Raw genomic sequence first — 16,409 nt, forward strand, 5'->3', positions numbered from 1 at the left:
GCTGTTTGAAACTCAAATTACATTTTCCTAGAGAAAGAACATCTGACTCCTACTGGGTGACACTCATTGTAATGATCCGAAGTCAAGGTCATGTTTAGGATAGGAGGAAAGAACAAAGATGGTTTCCTCCCCATTCCTTAGATTATAACTGAACCTAAACACATTTGATTTTTTAAATTGTTCATATTTATATAGCTCTGTAAATGTGTGGATTTTGTTTAGATCTTGATTCAAATAACCCAATCCTAAAAGGACCATTTGTAGGGGAATTTGAACATTAACTGGATATTGTAGCATTTTTAATTTTTTCAGGTGTAACAATATTGTATTTGCTTAAAAGGGTCACGTTTTAGAGATACCCAGAGATGTCTTAGATTTGCACTCAAGTAATCTGAGGTATGGCAAATAGGCAGCATGCAGATGAAATAGGCAGGACGCATGTTTCAAGTTGTTGAAGCTGAATGATGGCCCATGGGAGTTCACTATATTCTGCTTTTGTGTTAAGTTTGAAAATGTACATGAAAACAACTATGCAGAAGACTACTGGGTACATTTGACAGAGGGAAATTAAGGGAATTCCCTTCCCCAATTATCTTATGAAAAGATTAAAAACTGTAAAAATCACCGTTCTAAGGATCCTCTAAGATAAGCCCCAACGATCCCTCTTGTCTTCTTGGTACTCCCATTCTCCCACATTCAAGCAAGGTTGGTTTGTGTGACAAATAATCACATGACAGAGGTGATGGTATGCCACCTCTAAGGTTACCGCATTTTGCCATGTATAATGCGCACTCATGTTTTTGTGCGTATTATAGAAGGGATTGTTTTTACCCATAAATAACATGCATCCTTATTTTCCCCTCAAAAACTTGGGCAAAAAAGTGCACATTATACATAGCAAAAATTAGTAGTTAACAAAAGACAATGCAGTTTACCTGCTAATCTTTGCAACTTCACCTTTTGGCATCTTCTTCACTGCAGCCCAGCTATGCACCGCTGACCTAGTTTCTAGCTCCCTAAGCCAGTTCGGTTTCTGGGCTTTTGAAATTGCAGTTTCCTCCGTCTAGAATGTTCATGCTCAGACCTTGTTATGGCTGCTCCTTCACATCACTCATGTCTCTGCTCAAACGACACCTCCCCAGGAAGAACCACCTCGTCTAAGTTAAACCCCCTGTCCACCTCGTCATTCCCTTCTCCTCACCCTGCTTTGTTTGCTTCACATCACTTTTCACAAATCGACATCACAATTTTTATCTAAAGTTAAATCAGTTAAAGGCCTGGATAGTTTCCTAAACAGGAACAAGACATGGAAACCACCTGAACACGCTTTGTGCTTCAGGTCTGCGAGAATATGCTAGTATGTGACATCAGAAAACCTGCAACTCCGAGGGACAGAGTAAACTGGGTCTGAGACCTGTACAGTAAAAACTACAACACATCTGCTGAGAAAAATTAAAAACCAAAATAGAGAGCTATGTGCTCAGTTGAAACACTCAATGTTCACTAAAGATGGATACCACAATATATTCCTTTCCACACGCTTTTTAACAAAATATTGACACTTTTCCCATTGAGTGGTCTATGGCTGTTTCCCTTGAACCTGGGTGAAGGGTGGTAACTTTTTGACTAGCTTGACCAGTAGACCAGAGCCCACAGAAGTGATGCCATGTGACTCCCTGTGTACATGTGTTATTAAACTGCCACATGCTTGTGACTAGTTTTCTTGGGACATCTGCTCTTAAGAGTCCGGCCATCTGTTGTGAGGGAGCCAAATTTCCAAGGCGAGTCAGAGGGTCAGAGAGAGAAGAGGATCAGAGGCCCCTGACCCCCATCCTGGCTGAGCTCCCAGTAAACAGCCAACACTGGTTTGCCAGCCACGTAAGGAACCCATCTTGGGAGACGACCCACCAGTCCCCAGTGCAGCCACCTCAGCGGACACCACAGGGAGCAGAAATGCACCTTCCCTGGCAAGCCCTGCCCAGACTGCGGATTTGTGAGCTAAACAAATGACCATTGGTTTAAGCCAGTAGGTTTTGGGTGTCTTGTCATGCATCTATGGATAACTTCAGATTTCAATTCTCCTCTAAAATGATCTACAGATTCAGTATAATCCCAATAAAAATGCAAGAGGCTTTTTAAAAATAGAAGGTGACAGCTAATTCTAAAGTTTATATAAATGTACCAAGAACTGAGCATACACAATTTTTTTGGGGGGAAAAAAGAGTAGGAAGTCTTACCATAAATCTATAGTAAATTCACACTTACACGGTCCATTAATTTTTTTTTACAAAAGTGCCAAAGTATTTGAAAGGGGAAAGGTCAATCTTAACAACAGTGGCAGAAGTGAACATTCACCAGGGAATAAAAATGAACCTCAACTCTTATTTTATACCACCCACAAACATAAGTGGCAGTGAATCACAGGCCTTAATATAAGAGGCAAGACTATAAAACTTCTCGGACACAGAAGAAAAATCTTCATGACCTTAGATGTACTCAAGAAATGTTTAAAACTCATAAAAAGCGGGAACCACTTTTAAAAGAAATAACTGATAACTTTTATCAAAATAAAAAAAATTTGCTGTCTGAAAGACTTTACAAAAGCAAAACACAAATCTCAGAGTGGGAGTAAGCTAACATAATGCATATATATATCCAACACAGGACTTTACAACTCAGTAAGAGCCCATGCAATAAAAATGTGCAAAAAATTTGAACACATACTTCACAGAACACACTGCATTTTTTAGTTATTATACTCATGTACAAGCCTTTGTGTAGGTATTTTCAATTCTTTTGGGTATATATCTAGAATTGGAATTGCTGGGTCATACGGTAACTGTTTAGCTTTTCGAGAAACTATAAAATGTGTTCCCCAACAGCTGCATTATTTCAAATCCCCACTAGTAATGTATGAAAGATCCCAGTTTTTCTGCGTCCTCGCCAACTAATCATGTCTTTTTTATTCTAGCCATGGCAGGGGGTGTGAAGCAGCATCTCACGGTGGTTTGCATTTGGATTTCCCTAGTGACTAATAATGTTGATCATCTTTTCACGTGTTTACTGGCATTTGTATCTCCTCCGGAGAAATGGCTATTGAGATGCTTTGCCCATTTCTTAATTGTTTTTCCACTGTTGAGTTATAAGTCATTCATCTATTTTGGATACTTAATCCTTATCATACATATAACTTGCCAATATCTTCTGTTTTGTAGGTTGTCTTTTCACTTTCCTGATAGTGTCCTTTGAAGCACAAAAGGTTTACTTTTTTGATGAAGCACAATATAAGAAACCATTGCCGATCCAAGGTTTATACTTATGTAAATCTCAGACTTTTATAGTGCAGCTCTTATAATGTAGGTCCATGATCCATTTTGAGTTAATTTTTTAATATTGTGCGAGGCAAGGGTCCAACTTCATTCCGTGTGGATATCCGGTTGTCTCAGCAACATTTGTTGAACACACTCTTCTTTCCCCACTGAATTGTCTTGGCACCTAAAGTTGACTGCTTTAAAAAAGTAAGAACAACGAAAGCACTGGGGTGCTTAGGGGAGCAAAAGTTAAGGAGACCTCCACGTAAGTGCCCCATACCTGTAGCCCAGAGGTGAGGAAACCACCGCCAAGGTCACAGATCTCTTGCATCTGGTTAAAAGCAGTGGAATGAAAATCTCATCTGCCCCCGAAAAACCCCTCATCTGCAAAAGCCTGCACACCACTGCTGGCAGACAATGAAAACATCTTTTACTTTCATTCAGGTTTCCAATGAGCAAATGTTAGTTCTTTTTGAGTTCAGCTTCAGTTACCTGGAATATGTATTTTACAGGATTATGTTTGGTCCCCTGGGAATGACAGAAAATTAGGAGGCTTGCAATAGACTAAACGCATCCTAACCTTCCCCAAGAAAAATGACAATACAGGTTTATATGGGAAGTATATGAATTTGCATTTCCTACCAACTTTACATATCATAAAGCATCCCGAGATTTGAAACATACATATTACTACTTAACAGTAATGCTGCATGGCTGCTTGCTAGAGTTGTTGCATTGGTTGAAAGTTATCTGAAACTTATGAAATCTATTCACATTTTATATAAATATTCTAGAGCTACTCTAGAAACCTGGACTATTTGGATAGTGTCCCCCAAATCATATTAGACACTAAGAACCTGTAATCTGAACTTTATAAAATATATAATGAAACTAGAATTAGGATAATTTGGGACAAGATTCGTGTCTGATAAGAGAGTAGTACTTTTCTCTGTTCACATTGAACTGCACAGATTTTTTACTTTTAACTGTTTGCAATCTTTGCAAAAAACAAATTACTCTAATAATAAATGGTGATAAAGATAGTAAAACATGGCAGTCATAAAAAAGTTCTGGAAATTTAAGAACAAGTACAACTCTGACTTTAGATGATGAGTAACCTGTTTATGCCAACAAAACCTTCTATGGCTGTTTTTTTTTAAAAGTTGGGTAAAAACTCTACTTTCCCAGATTCGCAGTCTTTTTACTATAGCTCAAAATCACAGGGCTTTCTTGTAATATTTATTACTATGGTTTCAGTTTTATGTTGGAAGTGAAACCTCTGCAAGTCTATCGTTATAGCTAATGTCACATCTGCTTTCTATCACACTATTAACATGGATAACGTACTTCAGAAACTGAAGTGTGTAGTACATTTTCATTTCAAAAACACCCACAAACTAAAAATAGATATTTAAAATCTTTATTGTTTCATCACCAAAAGTTCTGTTTCCATAGAAGAATGGCAATGAAGTATCAGTGCATGTTCTATGGAAAATTCATACCTCAAGTAACTAGCCTAGAAATCAAAGACAGCACTATGTCAAGCCAGTGTGCAAGATCAAAACCACAATGCTGCCAATGCAATTAGTATACAGAAAGACTATGCAGCTGTTAGAAAAAGAGGCTGTGGCCACGTGACTAAAACAGTTGCAGTGTCCTGCACTGACATCCTAGAACAGAAAATGGGGAAGGACCAGAAAATGTACTTCCTGCCAAAAGAAGAAATCGAGTCGACCCCAGGCCCTGAGCTCCCAGTGGTTTTACCAGCTAACTCCTGTGGTCCTGCACCTTCCTCTTTAAGTCTGCAGCACTGTACCACTGCACGCCGCTTGCAGTCCGATGTGTAAATGGGACAACCACGTGCAGATACCTCCCTCTGCCTCCCATCTCACAGCTACAAGCAACAACTTGGGCTCGGCTATAAAACCTGTGGCCTTTAGGCATCTTCAGTAAAAATATGAACAAGCCCAAAATTTGTTCCCATTTTCTTGAGAAATAAACTTTATAAAATAACTAAAGAGAGCTGTCATGAGTACTCAGTTTTGTCTGAAGGCAAAACAACGTTTTATGTAAGTATACTGAATAAACATACAAATCTATGTCCCTAACAAAATACTGTCAGGCCAATTTGAGCATTTTCATAACTAGCTCCTGAAAGAAGTACTGATAATGGTGAGCTGCGAATAATCACTACAACTGGATCACGCCTGGTGGCTGGGGGCAGGTTTGTGTCTGAAGCTGCTGTACAGCTGGATGTGGCTGCTCTGCATTAACTCGCATAATGAATGCCATTTAAGAGGAAACAGCAGCTCTATCACAATGAAATAAAAATGAAAACAATTGAGAGGTATATAGGAAACTTGTCTTAAATAGTTTTAAATAGCCTATGATGAAACCTTAGAGGGTAAGAACTACAATTACCACAGTCTAAATCTTAAATTGTTAATGCAGGAATTATCTGCAGGGCCGGCAAGCCACTCCTCAATCCCACCAAGGCCCGTGGGGCAGAGGGCACTGCGAGTGCCTGGCAGAGCGTTTTCTCTCCAGGTGGGTTACACACCTCCAATGTAAAGTGTTATTAAACGATATTGGAAAGCGATTTTACTTAACACAGACATTGTATAAAATAAATTAAAAGGAGGGAGCAGGGAAAGGTTTTCTGGTAAATGTGATGCAAACATACAACTTTCCCTTATCAGTGGTAGTTCCATGAAAGACCATTTTACCCACGGGAGAACATGAAAGGCTGAAAGAAGATCAGAAATTTCCCTTATAAATAGAAACAGGATTCAAAAAATGAGATTTCAACATAGTTTCCTCCCACAATGCAACTCTTTAACTATTTGCAACTCTTTATCATAAATGTAAATAAAAATCGTATCTTAAAAACCTGTTTTTATGCCCTTACCTTAAAGTTCAACAAAAAATTCTTCAAACAATTGAGAAGAAAAGCACTCCTTTGTAGCAATTCCATAAAATAATTTTCAATTCACAAAACATCTGCTTACTGGTAAAACCAGCAACCCTTATGGAGGGTACGGGCATTAATACCTGGCCCTTCTGAGGTATAAATGCAGCTAGATTTGCACTGAGTATATAGCCTATAAGGTATGCCAACAGTCTAAATGTTTGCATAAAATTGGGAGTGATGTCATCCTGACTGATTGAAAACTTACTTTTATAACTTTTTGTAACAATGGAGGTTAAATAATTTTAAGAGAAAAGACATACTTTAGCCCAGTAAAGCCAGAAGAAATCTAATTTCTAACCAATGTGAACAGTTATTACATTTAAAAAATGTTTAACATTGCATATTGATTTAAAACAAAAAGTGAACAAGGAAAACACATAAATATTTAAATTCAGCAGGACACCACAAAAGCATACTATAGATAAGTGTGAAATCAGTCAAACTTTCCAAAAGAGAAAATCCTTTTAATCCTTTAGCAAGTCTCTGTGAACACAGTATGCTTACAATGCGCGTGAGAGGGGAGCACCTAGAACACCCCCGAGAGGCTTGCTACCCCTTTCGGCAGCGCTGCCCCGTCTCCTGTGTGCGCGGAGGGCCGACCCACGACAAGAAGTCCATCTGACAACAGTTCCGCAGTCTCTTTCACCACTGCTGCCAGCTGAAGTCGTCGTTGCTTCCAAAGACCAAGAAAAAGCCCAGTATAGTTGCAAAGATGACTGTGTTTCCTGTGAGAACAAGTGCACAAGCTCCCCACTCAATCTACGGAAACAAGATATAAATACTCAGTTAACAGACATAGGAAAACCAAAGAAAATGAAAAACAAATCAAGGCTCTAGTCATATGCCAATCATAATCTACAACAAGTAAGATTTATAATAGTAACTTTCACATTATTGAGGGAAGAGAATCTAAAATTTTATTTAAAGTACCACAGGTGAAAACACATTCATGCGTGTCTTTTTAAAGGGGCAAGCGGAGTGAGCACCCTCTCCATGGGGAGGGGTGGCCAGTCCCCCCTCTCTGCTTCCCTGGAGATGGAAGAGTGAACCTGGTCGGGGAGTTGGATAGGAAGAGCTGAGTATAAGCAACCCGCCTTCTCTTTTGTACTTTCCCACCTGCAAAGAACCCATGATCTCCTTGGATCCTCATGGTTCAAGCTGTCCAGGGCAGGCCTACAGTTGTTCAGCACCAGGCTGATGAGCTGTCATGCCCAATACCGACAGCAAAGTATTGGTGAGCCAATGGTGCTGCAGACCCGAGCCATGCTCTCCAATGTAATTTTTACCAGCTAACAACAACAAAAGCTTTTTTTAAGTCTCTATCCTCGAGGCTCCCATGTCTTTTATCTCCCTTTTTTATGTCGTTTTAACAAAAAGTTTTTCCTGAGAAGAACTTTACATTAGTGAAGAATGTATTCACTTACCAGGTGCGCTCTGGCAAATACAATAGGGAGTCCAAAAGCTGAGACAACGATGCCCGTTGTAAGAAATATGGCGAGTTCCTTACAGGCATTACTCATAGCATCTGTATCATCCACTAGTCTTCTCGCTATGCAGTATGGGATAGGTGAAAGGATGTAAAAAAACAGCACAAAGAGGGGCCAGTATTGGCTGGAAAAAGAAAGATGAGTTAATGTAGTTTTTGCTATGTCATTTCCCTACATATAAAATATGCTTTTAAAAAATGAGGAGCAAAGGAATATGGCAATGTATAGAACATGATCTGGCTTAAAAATAAGCTATAACCCGAACACTACAATGAGGAACATTTGGAATCACAGTATTCCTAGTGTCAATTAGAATACAATTAGTGAAATATTTATTCTATTAAAAGAAAATGCTTTAAAAATTATAACAGTTGGAAACAAAGCCCTAAATTTAAAATATTTTCATTTTTGGTTATAAACAAAGAGGCATATGGAGAACAGGGATATCACAGTGAGTTTTAAAATTCATAATTCATGTCCTTAACTGCAAGGATATCCTGCCTTAGCATAAAGCTGGAAAGCCTCCAAGCTCTTCTTAGGTCACTAGGAACTCCCAAAATACTGAAATCAAGACAGGGGAAATGAACTGAAAGTAATATTGAAAAGTTTCAGCCAGAATATAGAATTTATCACAAGAAAAATAGATGGCTTTTAGTTTATAGTCTAGCTATTGTAACGCCACTTCTTCATTATGCTAATATAACTCTAAGTTAAGGTAAGACGGTACACTGAGGGGAACTGTGAAGAATAGGGTGGGGGGGCTGCTCTGTGCTGTGTTTGCAAATTCTTCAGAGTCCATAATTATCTCACAATAAAGAGTTAAAAAAGGATAGACAGCCTTTAAAATTACCATAAATAAAATACACATCAGAGTGGAGATTTGCTTATACTTACAGGCTTTTGACAAAGATTTATCTATGTTTTTACTAAAAATCTTTTCCTAAATATTTTGAGAATATAAAAAATTACAAATGAATATATGCTTAAGAAAAGAAATTTAAACAACAGAGCACAAAAAGTGAAAACTCAAAGTTGCCCATATCTCCCGTTTTTTTTCTTTCTGAGTCTCATTTTGAGCTTTTTATGGATCCTTCCATACAGAAAAACTCCATAAACATATACCACTTTTTCGGACTATAAGACACCCCCCCAAATTTGAAAGGAAAGGGGGCGGCCTTATAGTCCGAATGTAGCTTACCTGACTCGCTGGTGGAGGGGCGGCAGTGGCTTATGTTATTTATGTTATTAAATATTTTGCCACATTTTTTGCTTCAAATTTTTTCCCCTATTTTCCCCCTCTAAAACCTGGGTGCATCTTATAGTCTGAAAATTTTGGTAAAAGAATCACTGCACTTCTTCATTCAACGATACAGCCTGAACTTTCCATATTAGCAATTACAGCTCTTCCTCATTCTTTTTAAGACCGCCTCATGTTTCCATGGGTGGATGTGCCAAAATGTCACCATTTTCTTTTTCCCAGACCTTTAGGATGTTTCCAGGTTTTTCTGTCCGTATAAACAAGGTTGCCACGGATACCCACACTCTCCCCCAACCATGCATATCTGCAAATACCTGCAAGTAGATTTGTGTGAGAAATTCTAATAAGTGGAAAGGTGAGTTTGAAGAACATACATTTTGAGAGCTGCAGGCAAACTGGCCTCCAAAAAAACTGCTCTTGTTTATCCCTCTACTCACAGTATAGGACACTGCCTGTTTGCCGGCATCTTTTTTGTTTTTGCCAATGAATTTCATTTAATTTTGAGTGAGGCTGAGCATATTTTCATGGACTTATAAGCAATTTGCAGTTCTTTTACTTATTTGTTGAAAATGTACTTTCATTTTCCTGGTTTCATTTTTTTATTGAGCTGCCCATCTTTTTCTTACTCATTTATCCTATTAACTTTTAAAATTCCTTGTTACCCTAAGAAAAGTAACTGCTTATATAATTTATTTTCTTAGTTAACTTCTCTTGACTCTGCCTATGGCATCTTTGCCGAAAGGACATTTTTGATTTTGTCAGTGGGTACTCAGAAGGGAGCAGTGGGTCTGGCCCGCTGCGCTGCAATCTCGCGGTCGCAGGCTCAGCAGTCCTCTAGGAGCAACAGCCCAAAGTCTTTTTTGCATCCTGGTGTCCTAAAATATTTATAAATTTTAAGTAAAGACTTTTTAAAAAGTGTTGACCTTGGTAAATGAACATTTCTCAGGATTGCTTTTACAGTCATAAACATTTTTTAATGCTTTAAAAGTAGGAAAATTTTATCTTATTTATGTAAAACGACAAAAATATTACATACTTGTATATTGGAAGAGCACATCCAAGCATCAAAAACATCAGCCCAATTGCTCCTCCGAAGGACAAACTAATCAAAGCTGCAAAATAAAAAGTCAAGTAGAAATACTAATTATTAGTATTAGCAGTCTGAACATTATTTATAATCCCAGAAGCAAAAAGCAAAACAATACACAAAAATACAAATGTATTAAAAGTAAGTTATCTTTCAAAGTCTAAGTTACCTAGTCTCAGAATAGGTCTTCTGTAGCATCTTCAAGGCAAAATGGAGCAGTAATGATTTTCAGAGCCCTGACCTGTTGCTAGCACACCACCAAATTCCCTTTCCTGGCTCCATTTCTAATGAGTGTCTCAATCTGCAAGAGCAATGCTCCTCCAGACATTAGTATTACAGTTCCTCCACAGAATAGTGCAGTTTTGAAAAGCAGTATATGGAGAAACTCTGCACTGTCATTTCTACTGGACTTTAGAAGCCCCATCCTGTGGGAAAATCTCTCCCACTGAGCTTTTGCTGCTTCTTTTTTTTAGGTTTTATTTATTACTTTCAGAGAGAGGGGAAAGGAGGGAGAAAGAAGGGAAGAAACCTTTATGTGCAAGAGATATGTTGATCAGCTGCCTCTCACATGCCCCCTAATGGGGACTTGGTCTGCAACCCCAGCATGTGCCCTGACTGGGAATTGAACTAGCAACCTTTTGGTTCATAGGTGCGCACCCAATCCACTGAGCCATACCAGCCAGGGTAGCTTTTGCTTCTTGTGCATATATATACCCCCAATATGCATAAAACTGTTAAGAAAAAAGTGTCCAAAATGTACAGAATATTGGTTACATCCTTCTGTGGTATCACTATTCACTATTTTAAGACATTATCACAAACAATAGATACATTCTAAGTTGAAACATACTGTAATTGTCGGACTATAAGATACCCCCCACCCAAAAAAAATTTGGGAGGAATAATGGCTGTTAATGCTGCTGTTGAGTTCTGTTTACATTTACATTGGTGAAATATTATGTTATTAAATATTTCACCACATTTGTTGCTTCAAAAATTTTTTTTCCCCTATTGTCCTCCTCTAAAACATAGGTGCATCTTATGGTCTGAAAATATGGTAGCTTCTCAATTTACATACACATACAAAGTCTTATATTTTACAAAGCATTTTCACATATATCAGTGAATAGCAACAACTTTCTTGAATAGCCATAGTTAATCAATGACCTAGAATTAAGCAAAGAAATAAGTGATCAATTTTTTCCAATTCTATGTAGCCCATATTTCTGCAACTGCACGACTAAGAGAATAACATGTCTTTCCCCCCCCTTTAGTGATGTAGTTAAAATTACAAAGATTTGTAGAAGGCCTAAACATCAAAACATATATGTACACATAACATATACAGGCCAAAATTAACTGTAAAGGGGGTAAATGCCGCCAACTACTACTGATAAACTTCTCTGAATTAAAATGGGCATAATCAAGGAAATCCATTGACATGGTAGCTCGGCAGATTTAGTTTTCATTTAAATCACTGATGTAGGTCATGTCAACCCCGAACTCTTAGTCCCCAATGCCATAATATTTCCAGTTAAGGAAATAAAAGAGAGAGAAATATTTAAACTTTTATTTCACGGCAACTGAGGAAGTTTACAAGGGAACGCAATGCAAACCATTAGGAAAATACTGAGTGTACCATCTGCTTCGGTCAGTCCAAAACAGGTCCTCAGAATCTGCCCTGTTTGCTTCCCCTGACACATATCAGCCACAGCAGGCTACTGCTAACCCGTGTCCTCTGAAGTCCAGTGACACTGGCCCTCTCTCCTTTTCTAGAAATCAGCAGGTTCCCTTACCCATGTGGATGTTGCACTTGCTGTGTCATCTACCTCAGACACTTCTTTACTCGTTCATTTCATTCAAAAATATTCACCGAGCACCAAATAAGTAATAGGTGCTGGGGATGTGTTAATAAATGAGACACGACCTTCTCACACTCAGGGAGCTTGCCTTCTTGTCCTACTCCTTACCTCTTACCTCCAACCTAATTTCTACTGTTCCTTCAGGTCTCAGCTCAGTCATTTCTTCCTCAGTAACGATTTTGCAAACCTACTAAGTAGAATAATTGTCCCTATCTCTGTCATTCATTCATTCAATAAATATCTACTAAGCACCTAATGTGTGTCACACACTGTTCTTGATTCTGGAAATTGAGCAATGAAAAAAAACAAACAAAACAAAAAACACAAAGCTCTTACTCTCATGAAGCTTATATCATAGCCAGAGAATATGATTTTTTAAAAAGTCAGCAAATAAATGTCAAGTGCTATAAAAAAAAAAATCATTCCCTGGCTGGTATGGCTCAGTAGATTGAGCACTGGCCTGTGAACCAAGGAGTTGCTGGTTCAATTCCCAGTCAGGGCACATGCCTGGGTTGTGGGCCAGGTTCCTGGTAGTGGGAGCACCAGGGGCAACCACACACTGATGTTTCTCTCTCTCTCTTTCTCCCTCCCTTCTCCTCTGTCTAAAAATAAAAAATAAAATCTTTAAAAACAACAACAAACAAAAACCCAGCAGGGTAAGGGGGAGGGAGTGCTATTCTAGATACATTAGCCTGGGAAGGCATCTCTGACGAGGTGACACCTGAGCAGGGATCTATACGAAATGAGAAACTGGACCATGTGGGTACCTGGGGGAGCAGTCCAGGCAGAGGGACATGCATGTGCAGAGGCTCTCCTTACACTGTACACCTCCCCTTTGTTCAGTTACCACAGCTGTCACTTACCTTGATTTGTATTTGTCCTTCCTTTTAAACTGTTCATTTCACAAGAGAAAAGTTTTTCTGCTGTTGATGCTCACACCCCACTCCTAACACTCAATATTAAGTATCTATAGAATTAACGAAAGGAGCCAAAGGGGTGGGTGGAAGGAGGGAAGAGGAGGGGTGTGGAGGGGAAGACAGTGTGCCCGATACAGCAGGGAAGACACAGCCCTTAACTGAAAGTCAGGGGATACTGGGTCCTATCTCCTACCAGCCTCCTACTAGCTGTCTAAATAATTACAGTTGAGTGTTAGTTCTTTCTTCTACGAGAGTTGGACTAGATCTGAAATGCAAATAATTCTCTTAACACTAAAGATATTTGTTATAAGACATGCTGAAGAAGTAAAAAACCATTTCTACTTTTTTAATGTAGTTGACAAACAGCTGAGTTCACCACTATAGATACTATATAATAATACCTTATTTATTCAGAGGCCCTTTACCCAGAATATAGAATCCTGGAGGCAAAGAAGGCCACTAAAGAGACCAAATGTATGTCACAGAGCCCATACACTAAAGCCAACATTCTTTATACGCAGACCCTTAGGCTCTCATTCAGAGGTTATTTGTTCATATTTTATAATACAATTAGTGTGAATTTCAGAATAAAAAAATTGTTTAAAAAATCATCTATGCTCATTTATAAATATTTTCAATAGAAAAATCATGTACCCAGAACAAAATTAAGTAAAAAGTCACTTTTCCTTCCAGAAAAGATCAGTTACCTATAACTTATGACACAAAAATTTTTTAAGTTTCATGATCTTGTTCCCCACATTGAAACAAATGAAAAAGAGGAGACAAGATGAACTGCATATAAGCAGATCTGCCAGAGGACAGATCTCCTGACAGGGAGGAGACCGAAAAAAAAATTTTAAACCAGGCAGAAAAATGCTCAAAAAACATACCAGTGTTTGGTCATCTTGGCCAAGAGGCCAGTAGCTTTAGGACTCAGTCTCTGAGGGTAACTATTTTGTGACAGAGAACAACTGTTTCATTCTTATCATCAGAAAGGACAGTCTAAATTCTCTGAGTATACTCTTAAAAAGGTAATGAAAGACAACTTCTTTAAAAAACATAAGGAACTAAAATGAGATAAGATTCAGGTGTGAAAAGTAATTTTACGTGACCTCTCAGTGACCTCTCACTTCCCGGTCACAGGGGACCAACGCCAAAGCCAATGGGGTTGAGTAAATTGATCAGAAGTGCTCTCCCAAGTCCCCAGTCTTACGAAATTAGCAACTAGGTTCATTTATATACAAATTTCATCATTAGTGTATAAATGCTTGTCCTAGATGATGCATCAGCAAGACAAAAATTTATACTGTAATTGAGTGATGCAACACTTGGCAACGAAACTTAGATGAGTCTGGTTTCTCTTCCCAAAGCCTCTACTCTAGGGAGGGAACAGCCCAATCACCTACACTCTCTAGAGACAGGGTGCTGGTTCAGTGATTACAGAGAAACTACAGTAGCAGAGGGCACCAGTTTCCTAACCTAGGCATTACCAGAAAAACCCATGATATCGCAAAGCAATAGGCAAGCGCTCCAATAATAAGTAATGAACTCCAACTGTAACAACACTCTTTAATATAAATAGGCCAACAGGAAAAAATATCCTGATAAACAGTCATACTCATAACAATCAGAAGACAATACTGAAACCAAAATTGTTAAGTACAATTCCATCTGAGACACTTTCACCCAGTAAATATTTATGCAGGTTTACAGGAAGAAATTACAGTTATTTTAAGAAAGAGACTCCTGCATTAATGACGCTGAAGAAATGGGAACCTGGCAACATCCTAAAAACCACAGCCGTCTACCATAACTGCCTTTCACACAAGGACTTGAAAAGGTCTACTATGGTTCAAAAGGAGATCATAAAGTGCTTCAGCTGCACAGATGACCGTTTTACATGGGAAACGAAATGTTTTCAGAAAATTAAAAAAAAAAAATGAAAGAGGCTCACAAGGTCTCCGTAGAGGATATAAAAGACACAGAAAGAAAACACGGCTATCAAAGTTTTTCACTTCCTGCTTCGCTGCCCCTTTTACGAAGCCGCAGGTCAGGAAATCGGTGAAGTTTGTCGTCAAATTGAAAACGCGGTTCACTGGTATCTGTTTCTAATCACAACAACAGAACTACCAGTTGAAAAGAACGCAACGTTCCTATATTCCTATTTCTAAAGAAAATATACACTCAAACGACTAACTGTTCATTAAGTTTTAACACTATTTTATCTTGAAAAACCTCAACTAAATAAGAACTTTCAAATGTGAAAAAGCCTCAACGTGCAAGTGTGGGAGTGGGCAGAAAACAGGAGCACTTTGGAGTCGCTTAGAGGGTCTTAGGAAACGGCACAGACGCCACAAATCAAAATGCAGTTTTTAGGAGCGTGGAAAGCCTCGAGCGCGGCTCCTGAGACGGGATGTGGTCGCCGAGGTTTCGGGAAGAACCGTCCTTAACCCTTCCAGGGCTAATCCCTTCCTGAGCGACTGGGTTCGGCTCAGCACCCGAAGATCGCACTTGTCCCTTTAAGTGGGAAATGACACTGATTTTCCGTAACTGGCATCTCTAGTCGTCTCAACCCCCTCAAACCCCACACTCTGCTCTCCTCTTTCTCCGGTGCAAACTCCTGCAAAAGGAGTTGCTGCGGGACTTTAAACGGACCACAGACCACTTCATTCTTTGCACGGGGGGCGATGGGTGGAGAGGGAGAGGCTGCCGAGATCAGCTGAAAGCGGGGGCGGGCGCAGAAGCCGCGGTCCCCTTGGTCCTTCACAGAGAACGCCGCGCCCACCGCGACACCGCGGGCCGGAGCGGGGGTCAGGGGTCGGCCTCCGGCGCAGGACCTCGCGGCGCGCGCTCCGACCGGGGCGGCGGCGTGCCGGGGCCGCGCGGGACCCTCCGACCCCGCGCTGGGCGGCCACTCAGCGCTCCCGCGCCTTGCATCCCAGGCCCACCTTTGATGCCGGCCATGGCGGTAACGTCCCTCCTGGCTCCAAGACCCGAGGCGGCGGCGGCGGCCGGGAGACCAGAGACGCGCGGCTGTAGCAGCCACCAGACAACACCCGGAAGTGCGCGACGCAGCACTTCCGCCGGCGGCTCGCACTCGCGCAGGGGTGCGGGGGGCGCGGGGGACGCGGGGGACGCGCGGGACGCGCGGGCTTGGGACTGGGAGGCCGACCCCTTCCTTCGCTTCTCAGCAACCCGGCAGATCGCCGCCCTCGGAGGCTGTCCTCCCCAGCCCCGCTTCCGGGGCGTGGCGTGCCGGCGCCGTCCCCCACATGCTTCTCAGGGTTGGCGGAAGCTCCATTCCGAAGCTCCTCCGGCATCCCGAAGTGTCGCAGAGTCTTTGATGTGCAGGGATCGCCAGTAGCCGCCGACCTTCGGAAGACGGGGTGATGTCTTTGGGGAAGAATTTTGCGATTCTCAAGGCGCATCCATTTTTCTCTCTTCCCAGCTTTGTAATAAAGGTGAAGGAAGGCTAGCTGGCTGGTCTGCACTTGGCTCCTCGGTTTCCGACTCAGA

The 16,409-nt window shown here is 40.5% G+C and overlaps 1 protein-coding gene across 1 annotated transcript; it reads right to left on the bottom strand.

Annotated features, from left to right (window-relative positions):
• Positions 1–6,725: 6,725 nt before the first annotated feature.
• On the bottom strand, positions 6,726–16,121 carry LEPROTL1 (leptin receptor overlapping transcript like 1). The gene is made up of 4 exons (XM_045821606.1): positions 15,842–16,121; positions 10,064–10,139; positions 7,707–7,893; positions 6,726–7,041 (listed from the first exon to the last, which is right to left on the bottom strand). The coding sequence occupies exons 1-4, from the start codon at positions 15,855–15,857 to the stop codon at positions 6,925–6,927; spliced, it is 396 nt and encodes a 131-aa protein (XP_045677562.1). The 5' UTR covers positions 15,858–16,121; the 3' UTR covers positions 6,726–6,924.
• Positions 16,122–16,409: the final 288 nt, after the last annotated feature.

The sequence above is a fragment of the Phyllostomus hastatus genome, unplaced genomic scaffold (assembly GCF_019186645.2).
Source record: "Phyllostomus hastatus isolate PE091 unplaced genomic scaffold, TTU_PhHast_1.1 phas_scaffold_46, whole genome shotgun sequence".
Lineage (NCBI taxonomy): Eukaryota > Metazoa > Chordata > Mammalia > Chiroptera > Phyllostomidae > Phyllostomus > Phyllostomus hastatus.